Source organism: Lonchura striata, chromosome 1A, assembly GCF_050655825.1.
Source record: "Lonchura striata isolate lonStrDom1 chromosome 1A, ASM5065582v1, whole genome shotgun sequence".
NCBI lineage: Eukaryota > Metazoa > Chordata > Aves > Passeriformes > Estrildidae > Lonchura > Lonchura striata.
The window spans coordinates 22,253,461-22,264,427 of NC_140741.1; the positions used below are offsets into that span (position 1 = coordinate 22,253,461).

A 10,967-nucleotide genomic window follows, 5' to 3' on the forward strand; every position below is an offset into this window, starting at 1 on the left:
TTCTTGGCAGAGCAATTCACCACTGTTAAGTGCTGGTGCTGCTCCTCATCGGGGTTCCAGCATCTTCCAGTGCCATCTCCACCCCTCCACAGGCATCACAGCACCAGCACTCTGCTTTATTTCTATAGCTGGGAAAGTGCAGAGGGGTTGTTCCAACATCAGCAAGAGTAACTGAAGGCCTTGCTGTTTCTTGTGAGCAAAGAGTGAGCCTCTTGCCCTTGGGAAGTAACAAGGCTCCTGTGCAGATTTTAGTACACATGTAAAACAATAGCTCTGTTACACCTATTGATGCTCTTTGTAATGACCTGCTTTTAATACTTCCTAAGCAAGTTGATTTATTATTATATCTTCAGCTGGGCTGGGCACCAAAGCATTTTGATGATGAAAGGAATGTTACACACACATTTAATTACTGCCCACATTTTTGTATAATTTTATCATTTACTGTTTTAGATGAGACATTGAGTTCTTCTACAGGAAAGATGCCCAGCAAAAAATAGATGATTTAAAATCTAATCTGAGATGAGTTTGGTACTTACATGTGAGAAAACATAATTGTTCCTTTTGTCCTGCCCTTTCAGATGATCCCTGATCACCAAAATGTACAAGAACTCCCTTATCTGGACATGGTGATTGCAGAGACGTTGCGCATGTACCCACCTGCATTCAGGTATCTTTTTTTCCCTCTTCTGATTACACAGGATAGCTCCCTGGCTCTATAAAATGGAAATCTGCTGTAGGAAGACCAATGGTCTCTCTTTCTCTGTGCCAACATCAATACTGCTTTGTGCATTTGAAAGATATAATGCGGCCTGTTGAAGGAAAGCTGGGTAATTCTGGTATTTCTAAAGAACATTTTTACAGTGAATTGGCCAAGCTTGCTTCCTCACCATTCTTCACATCCCCCAAGGTTAGAGGATGGAGCCATTTTGGAGCAGGTCTGGCCTTAGAAAACCAGAGGCTGCTGCTTCCATGTGCCTCAGGCTTTGGGGTTATGCACCAAAACGCATTAGGGCCCTGTTGGTTATTACAGCCCTGATCTGTGGAAAGGTTGCACATTCTGAAAACTGTATTTTACGTGTGTGTTTAACTTTTGCCCATTTACACTTAGCACTGCCTTGTACTAATACAGCTAAACTAATGGTAACATCCATTAACATTTGAAAGTTTTGTCCCAAATCACACATGACTTATTCTATTGTATTAATGAACTGAAAACAAGGAAGAAAGAAATTAGAAAACTGTTTGATTGTTAAAGCTCCAAGTTATCACCAGCATAAATACAAATATTAAGAAATACAATTTTTAAGTGATCAGCCAGTTGCAATGTTTCTCATGAAGCTCAGGGAAAAATCCAGATGACTGGAAAGAAGCCAAAGCTGAGCTTGCTGTGAAAGCTTTTGAAAAATTTAACCCATGACTGCAAGCACCTTAAAACAAAAAACAAAAAAGCTTAAATCATGTTCTCTTCTATATGTTCACCAAGTTTGGAAGTGAAGATTTTTTTCATGGGCATCTGTGGGATTGTTCAGAGAGTAAATATCAGAGATCTACTCCTGGATGAGATGAAGAGGCTTTACTGTGTAATACCTGGGGTACAAGTGGAAATTGTTTTGCTGGTTAAAGCAATGGGGGTCTTTGAGTTTGGGCTGTATCACTGGGAAACAATCCATGTTTGTCAGATGGGAGACAGAACAAGAATGGGACAAAGTTTTTCTGAAGTTTTGTTTGGTGTTGTCAGCACTGTTTATTGATCTGGCTTTTACTCTGATGGATATGGAATGGATAGGACAGCCCAGGCCACTGAAAAATGTTAATTGCCTATGACAAGGATAATGCTGAGTTAAGTGAAAAATCAGTAGCAGCCAAGTTTGTTATAAAATGAGTTGGTTTCATTTTTTTAAATGAACTTACCATCCCGACAACTTTCTCCTCAAGAACTCATGTTTCCTTTATAACCAAATTAATGTAAAAATGAGAACAATAGCTTGTCAGTGGTTTTGTGGTTTTTCTTTTTTTTTTGTTGTTGTTGCTGTTGTTTTTTGTTTGTTTTGGTTTGGTTTGGTTTTTTGGTTTTGGTTGGGTTCTTGGGGTTTTTTTTTGGGTTTTTTTTGGTTTGGGTTTTTTTTTTTTTTTTTGCATGCCAGTGTTTTGTTCCATGTTTGGAGCCTCTGTTATTTGTTTGTCTATGAAAAAGGGAGATGGGTGACAGAAAGAAAAGAATGTGTTTCTGTAATGATACCAGACTGACAGCCCTGAAGCTGAAATCTTTGTTCAATTTTTAAGCAGAGTGTGGGAAGCAGCAAAGGAAGCTCCTGTACATTGCCTCTCCCTTGTACTTGCAGCTGGTGGCAGAGAATAGTTCCCAGACTGAGACAGCAGGGCACCCACCTGGGTCTGGACTGATTTGGGATCTGCAGTGACCACCCAAGCACCAAAAGATCTGGATCAGAACCTACCACCACACATGCACACCCACATACAATCTTTTGCAAGAGTCAAGCTGGGCTTTGGCAGGCAGCTTTTCTCAGTCTTGTCATGATGAGGTTCCTAAGGACACCTATCACCACAGGCTGGGAGAAAACAACAGAGTTTTGTTGTTAACATTGTGCCTGCCTTTGATGAATATATGTGAAATGAGGTTTTTAAAGGCTTGCGAATTGGTTGTATTTCCAGAGTAGCATCAGCAGCAGCAGAACACTCAGCCCTAATATTAAAATTATCCCTTGCTAAGATTCGGGTGCTGCACCAAGAGGGGGGAGCTTCTCAAATAAACAGACTCAAATCTTTATTTAATAAACTTTTTTTTTTACGGAGGCAAACCAGCATACTCTTTCTACCTGTTATTAGAGATGACTGACACATTTAATCAGCAATTTTCATAAAAAATTAGTCCAAACCCAACATCAACAATAAAATTGCAGTTTAGCAGTTAATGCTTTGGAAAACAGTACACAACCAGAGATGCTTTCCTGTGAAGGAGCAAAAATCAAACACCTGGACTGGAGCTTTGGACTTCTAAGTGGAGATGACTATAACCTGAGAAGACACTGGCATCAGCAACAGCTGTTGTATTTATCTATGAGAAAGTGTTACCCCAGAAGTTGTTTGGTCAGATGAAGACAGATACTTTTATATATCTCCCCTGCTGTGTTTTTAACCTTTATTAATCATCTGGGATGCATGATTTTTTTTCAGATTCACTAGGGAAGCAGCTAAAGACTGCATAGTGCTGGGGCAGCATATTCCAGCTGGAGCTGTCATTGAAACTGCAGTTGGACACCTTCACCATGACCCTGAGTTCTGGCCAGAGCCTGAGAAGTTCATTCCTGAGAGGTGTGTGGAGTAGTGCTTTTCACCTTTAGTTTGAGGTTCTTACTTGGGCCTGTGGGCACAGAACTCCAACCTGTCCAGTGCAGGCATCACATTCTGCTGCTCTTTCACAGCCACAGTCACCCGCTATTCATCCAAAGCAGCATTTCCACCAAGAGGAGCACAGTTTTATTTAAACCATAAAAACATGCTATTTCTATTTAATCAGACAAATGATGATAGTGGTGTATCCCACAGAGGTGTGAAGTTTGGTCATGGTTGAACTGGGGCAGAGGTTTTCTGGTAGTCACAGAAGTTCAAAATGCAGGACTAGAAGTTTCTATATCAAAAACACAAGAAATTTCACCATGGAAATATTTAGTATACTTTTATATAACTCAGACGTGTTTCCAAGTGAGATCCTGTGAATAATGTTGCTTCTGGCTGCAGAAATTCTGAAATGGGACAGTATATTCACTAGCTTGGCTGTACCTGGAAAACTTATCCAGCTGCTCACTGATTTAGAGCACCCTTTTTATCTGAAATACAACAGTGTGGGTACTCTGTGAGTGGGGAATCTACTCCATCTTCCACTGGTAATTTGCTGTCTGTCTGTAAGTTAGGATCCTTGGTTCTTGCTCGGCAAGACAGTTTCACATGGAGCTTTTATATCTTCAGTGGGTAGGGGGAACTTTGTCAAACTGTGGTTTTGTACCTGCCTTGTGTTACAGGTGCTGGGCTGAGCTTTCAGCTGATGTGGTGTGGAAGCACAGTTTAGTTTTGGGGGCAGCTATATTTTTAAACTGTTTAGTGGGCAGATGCATTTTAAGCTACCACTACATTCAGAAGTTTACTAAGAAAAGAAGTGCCTGCTCCATAAACAACTGGGTGTGAGGCTGGCAGCCCAGAACCATCTTTGCCAGTAAGACAACACATGTGGTGGTGTAGGTGGGTTTGCTTAATGCTCCTTCTGGAACAAATCTAGGCATATGCTCCATTAGAATCTTTTGGCCATGAAGAAGAGCAATGCCAGGGTTAGAGAAGCCCAGAGATTTTGCTGGAGAGGAATCTTAGCAGCAACTGGAAGTCTTTGCATTTTTAGCAATGCTTATCTAGAAATGTTTTCTTGTTTATTCACCACTTAACCAGTAGTATGAAAGGGTAAAATGGTTAGTAGGGGCTGCAGTCCCCTTGACTCACACAGTGCTGTTTAGTATGAATCTGAGATTAATTTCCTTTTGAACTTTCCCTGAGGAATGATCCAAAATTACTAGCACTCTGCTCAGCTTGTATAGTTGGTAATGTTAGCAAGAATTATAAAATAAGAGCATAACAAAAATAAAATAAAATAATTCAGCTACAGCCTTCCCTCCACCCCCCCCCCCCCCCCCAAAATTATTTCATTTTGAAATTGGCAGTAGGAGTAAAACAAGGGAGACTTTAAATTTGCCAGGATGTTATAAGGGGATGAGCAAGGCAAGAATTATCTGAACCTGTTTGCATGGGATATGCAACATTGCTTAGTACATGAGCTAATGGTCCTTCAATCTCAAATTAGGGGCCTCTGCAGTACTTTTTGGAGTAGTGGCTCAATCTTATTTAGCTTTTCAAAGCATGGGGATGGAATTAGTGGAAATACACAATTTTTTTCCCAAAGCTCCAAATAGTCTGTATTACCTCTCATCTCTTTCTACCCTGCATGAGTTCTCTGGACCTTAGCAGTCTAAAGTTCTTGGAAAATGCATCCAAAGAGATGAGAAATTTTCATTAAAGATAGATTGGAAGTAAAACTCGTATCTCCATGTCCTCTCCTGAAGTCACCAGCTGACAATAAGTCAATTACCTTTTTACTTAGGATATCAGCACATATCTATCAATAGTCCCTGTGACCTGTCCATTAAGATCAATTGAAATAACCAGCTTTTGAGATTTAAATTAAAGACATGGAATCAAGCAAAAAGCATTTCTTGAACTGCTTTCCATCTCTGCACCTTCTAGGTTTACAGAGGAGGCAAAGAAGGAACGACATCCCTTTGCATACTTGCCCTTTGGGGCAGGACCCCGCGGGTGCCTTGGCATGAAAATGGGTTTGTTGGAGACAAAAATGACTCTGCTGAGGATTTTGCAGAAGTTTCAGTTCAAAACCTGCCCAGACACTGAGGTTTGTACATGCAGGGGCTTAAAGATCACACTTGTTACCTTGAGGGTGTTGACAGTGTGTCTTAGGCAGGACAACTGGTTTTTCTTTGTGACTTCTCTTCATTTGAGAAAACTGCCAGAGACACTTCCATAATAAGGAGAGATGAGGCATGGACTGCATGTTTTAAGCAAAATGTGATTTCAGATATATAATTTTTCCAACAAAAGTACTGTTACACAGCCCTGCCTTAGTGGAGAGCAGTGTGCCAGGACCACAGGCAAAATGTCACAATTCATAGAGGGTGAGAATATGTGTACATATTTCACAGGATCTCAGCACTTTGGTATATGCCTATTGCTATGGACATTGCACCCAGCTCTAGAGTTTACAGAGTTAATTTCTTTCTGTTCAGATCTACAGCATTCCTGGGTAACCACTGCCTCAGCCTCTGGCTGTAAATTCTCTTTAATATTATACTACCACAGCTGACTGTAAAACAAGTACTTTACAGCTTCCACAGTAATCCTGGTACAAACTGGTCCTCCAGCAAAAATGTCTGTTTGTATGTAGGGGTGTCATACACACATAAACAAACACATACAACTGTACATAAAATAGTCTTTTCTTTTTCAGATTCCTTTGCAGCTCAAATCAAAAGCCACACTTGGACCAAAAAATGGAGTCTACATCATGCTGGAATCACGCTAAAAGGCAATGTACATCCTGAAGCTTTCTGGAATGAGACATTTGAGTAAGTCACTGGGTATAATTATTTTTCAAAACTCCAACTCCAAGATAGGAGCCTAAGTCCCACTGATGGTCAGTAGGTGCTGTCTCACTGCCCTCCTGTGGGACAGCGTCCAATCACTTTTTAAAATGGGCTCCACAGTCTTTTTTGGATGTTTTCAAATTGTTGTGAATAGTATCTATAAAGAAGCATCCCATTTTCATTTGCTTTTCTTCATGGCACTTCTTTTCACTTATCTATGAGAATGCTTTCCTCATGCTCCTTTTCCACAATTTACAGTAGATTTTAATTTCAATTCATCATATGACACATTCTCATGCACTTGTGAGTCCTTAGAGAAAGCCCCAAAGGCACTACAGTTACAGCAGAAGACCTGGGATGCAGTGCATTGGATTTTTTGTGAACTCCACTAACAAATCAAAGCTGAGGCCCCTTACAATGCTTACAATTACAATGCTACAATGCTTAATTTCCACCTGTGTCTATAAAGCCAGAAAAGTTGTACCTCCTCCATGCTTTGAAGTGATTTTAAATACCAAAACTTGGATTAACAATTTGCACTTGGCACATTCTGTCAACACGACAGAAGAAGAATGAACCGGTAAAGTTCCAGCAGCTAAGACCAAAGACATGAGGTGACAGCCATTTTTTTGGCTGCTGAACTGCTGTTGGAAAGGAAGAGACAAAGAAGATATTAATTTAAAGCAAGCAGGAGGACTGGATGAAATGTAAAGGTAATCAGAAGGTGTTGGTACCACATTTGCTTCATGCGGAGGCCTTTCCTTTCCAAGCATTGCAATTGGAACCATTCCTGTCTAGCTCTTTGAATCAAGGAAATTAAGAGCATGCATGCACTAGAGCTGGTGGCAAAGGAGTGGGATCAGGATCATCAGACCCAGCAGCTCTCTTGGCTCCTGTGACACTGGAGCAGGTCATGTCCCGAGTGCCTCACCCCCTCAGGAAGGAACTTGTCTGATTGAACTGCAACAGCCCCATGGACCTGTTGGAGCTGTGTGACTGTGCTCATGCATCTTCCCAGCCAAAACAGCCATAGCTTCCTCATGTTCCCTCTGTCCTACTCCTCTGCCATACAGATAGTGTTGCACATGAAGTTGAAAGGGGACACAGCTGGGCCAGCTGGCTCCCACTGAACACAGGGATATTCCATACCTCGTGGCACCATGCTCAGCACATAAAACTAGGGGAAGAAGAAGGAAGGAGGACAACATTCAAAGTGATGTCATTTGCCTTCCCAAGTCACTGTTTTGCCTGCTGGAGCTCTGCTTCATGGGGTGGCCTGCACATAGGAAATGGTGAATGAATTCCTTGTTGATATGTGGCTTTTGCTTTACCTATTAAACTGTCTTTATCTCAATCCATGAGTTTTCTCATTCTTAAAATTCTCTCCCTCATCCCACTATGGGGGTGTGAATGAGCAGCTCTGAAGGGCTGAGCTGCTGGCTGGGGTTAAACCACAACAGAACTGTGAGAAGAGATTGGTGCAGTCCCAAGATCCGTTTTCAAAATTCATTTATTCTTGTATTTTTTCTTTTAAATTTGTGTATATAACAAAAATTCTTGTGGCACCATAAAAATAAGAAGGCACTTTTGGTTCTTCTGCCTGCTTGACATAGTCTGCTTGAGAGTTCCTTAGGTACAGCATCTCTCTTGGTGATGTGCACAGAGAAGTGTTGCAGCAGCAGGAGGAAGAGACTGCTCAGCTTCACTGCAAAGATGGAGCCATCTGCTCACTGATGCCTGGCTAGGTCCCTGAGTTTCTCTCCAGAAAGCATCTTTTGCTGCCTTCTCCCCACATGCTGCCTGAACACTGATCAAATTACTGGATCTCGTTCCTCAAAGACTGTCTCTTCCTCTTTCATGTAGTTTTTTTAAACATGTCTGTATAGGCAATAGTGATGAAGTACTGACTGGGGAAGTTTTGGAATTGTTCCTTTTTCCATGGAGCATTTCTAGCATGCTAAACAGAAGTGCCCTGTTACAACAGACTGATTATATGAATTGCTGATGGAGTGATTGCTATTTATTTGAAAAGCAACATGCTGTATTTACCTTAGTTTCTACGCATTATGCATAATTTTTCTCCTCCTAGAAACAGTTCTGGAGGTTGATTTACTGTGTAGCTTACATACACAGTTGACAAAAAAGCTGGATGGGCCTTACCTAAAAACTTCCCACCTACCAGAATGAGCAGGAAGTTTATTCCATCTGAAGTCATCTGTCAAAGGCTTGTTTGTATTCCTTATGTGAATCATAAAATTGTCATGTGCTTCATTTTTGACAAAATAAGCCAAGCCTAAATCAAGCTTTTCCCTTTCTTACCCATGATTTTGTATAAATTCTTCTTCCCAGTCTCTGCCTCTGCAACTTGGGTGGTGTGGGTGGAGCACTTAGCAGTGAAGGTCGAGGCAGAAGGCAATGGAGTACCTCAGCCTTCTTCATGTTCTGGGTAACCAGAGCTCCTGTTTCCTTTTAGAGAGGGCCCACATTTTTCCTCATCTTCCTTTTATTACCCATATACCAGTAGAACTTTTTTTTATTGCCCTTGACATCCCTGACCAGATTTATTTCTAATTGGGCTTGCTTTAGCTTTGCTAACCTGATCCTTGACTGCTTAGACAATTTCTCTGTATTCCTCCCAGGCTATCTGGCCTTGCTTCCACCTTCTGTAGACTTCTTTTTTGTTTGCTCCTTACTTATCCATCACCTGGTATTTTTGCCTCACTTCCTCTTTTTTGGGATGCATGACTCCTGATCTTGGAGGAAGTGAACTTTGAATTTTAACAAGCTTTCTTAAGTGCCTTGTCCTTCCCTTCCTGTAAGGTCTCAGTCAGGTCCTCATCCATCCCCAGGTGGAGCTCCATGCATTACAGCTGGTCATTGACAGAGGATGACACCCCCCCCTTCTCATCTCCTCTGTCCTTCCTCAAAGCCTGTATATTTCCTGTATATTTCCTGTATATTTCCAGTATATTTCCATTCCAGGACTCCAGTCACAGGAGCCATCCCACTATGTCTGTGTGAGGCCAGTGAGATCACTGACCTGCAGGAGTGCACATCTCTAACCTCATTTTTTATTTTGCATGAGCATATACTTGCAGAGAGGCATTCAAGTAGGGCTGGAGTGGCTGGAATTCCTTTGTGCTGCTCTTCAGGTGCTCTCCTGCTGAACTATGAACTCTCTCCAAGCTCTGCTGCTGGCCAGCATATCTTGCTGGCACTGGCATCAAACTGATATGACTGGGATGCATTGGTGTGCCTCTCCATCAACATAATTTCAAATATTGATGCCTCTGGAAAGTCCTGAAGTGGCTGCTAGTGTGCATCACATTTTACAGGCTAGGAAAATGAACCAAGAGTCTTTCTCAGCTGCATCTATGTTGAACATGGACAGCATATGTTCAAGTAAACTCACTTGAGTCTGTGCTAAGAGAATTTCAACCATTCTGCAGGCTTCTGGTTAGGAAGTGTTGTGTGTTTTCACCTGTCAGTTTGTAGCACTATGGAACACAGAAATTATTTTTGCATTTGAAATCAGCTTTCTGGAAGTGCATCAACCCTTGTTCTACATGCAGGCTAAGACAGACAGCTAGAAAAGACAGGAAAAAGGCTGCCTGCTTTCCAGTAACCCAGGAAGAGCCCCAAGCCATTTGCTATTTCTCATTAGGGGTTGGTGATACACTCACCAGACACTGCAGACATTGTACCAGGACACTCAGTGGCACTGGACCTCACCCTGCCTGTGTGAGCTCAGCAACACACCTACAGAGTGAGCAAGGATCAGTGAGCTTTTGGAAGCACACATTTCCAGGAAAACAAGGCACTAGATTGCCGGCAGCTGTCCAAAACAGAAACTGGTAATATCACTGTAATCACGGTGTGTTTGTCCACCTATATAACATGGTTCCAAACCAGTCTTGACCAGGGCTGGTTTTAGAATTAATAAAAAAATAATAATAATAATAAAAAACCCTCAAAAACACACACACACACACAAAAAAAAAAAAAAAAAAAAACCACAAAAAGAAAGCTACCAAAAACCCCTACAGAAAAAGGCAAAACAGTAACAACAAAAATCCCACCCCAACACTATGTTTATAATTGCAATAGCAAAACATAGCTTTATATCTTATGTAATGGTAACTATTTAGCATTCTGGTACAACATGCTTCAGTCAGCAGCAGTTGGGTCTAGGGAGGAACAAGGAAACTGGTTTAAAATTCCTCAGAAACAGCAAGTGTGTTGTCTTACATTGCTGAGCCGCGAGTTTGTTTAAAATCGGGCACGTCTGTGTTACAAAAGGGTTTTAGTCATTCTCTGACAGCTGATACGAAGCAAAGGCTGCTTGGTAAAGGAAAGCTTCTATTAAATATGTCTTCTGGTCTTTGTAATGATGACAGAAAGCTGTCAGTGTAAAATGGTATTTTTTTAATGAAGCTGCTGATAGAAAAGAAGCTTTACAGTTTTGTGCTTTAAAAATAGTATTCCTAGAAAAACAGAGTTGGGTGGCAGAAATTATTATGCTTCATTCGATTGTAAATTGGGACTTTCTATTTTTACCTGGCATTAAATTGCAGAATTTCCTCTCTGTTGATGTTCCCCCCCTCACACAGCCCCCTGAATATCAGGCTAGCCCAGAGATCCAAGGCTGTGAGGGGAGGAATATCAGGAGATGGCAAAGATTTCCAAAAGAGGCTGTTACCCTGATATACGTTGGTTCAGCAATCTTTATTCTGTGGTGTTCAAGGG

General features: G+C 41.4%; 1 protein-coding gene across 9 annotated transcripts in view; it reads left to right on the plus strand.

Annotated features, from left to right (window-relative positions):
• TBXAS1 (thromboxane A synthase 1) overlaps nt 1-7,575 on the plus strand; it is a 242,173-nt gene extending 234,598 nt beyond the window's left edge. For all 9 annotated transcript variants that reach the window (XM_085568338.1, XM_021536482.3, XM_085568344.1 and 6 more), the window contains 4 exons: nt 582-670; nt 3,199-3,336; nt 5,311-5,473; nt 6,086-7,575. In XM_085568338.1, coding sequence (XP_085424464.1) covers nt 582-670; nt 3,199-3,336; nt 5,311-5,473; nt 6,086-6,160 — 465 coding nt within the window. In that variant the 3' untranslated portion in view covers nt 6,161-7,575. The remainder of the gene's footprint in view (nt 1-581; nt 671-3,198; nt 3,337-5,310; nt 5,474-6,085) is intronic.
• Nucleotides 7,576-10,967: the final 3,392 nt, after the last annotated feature.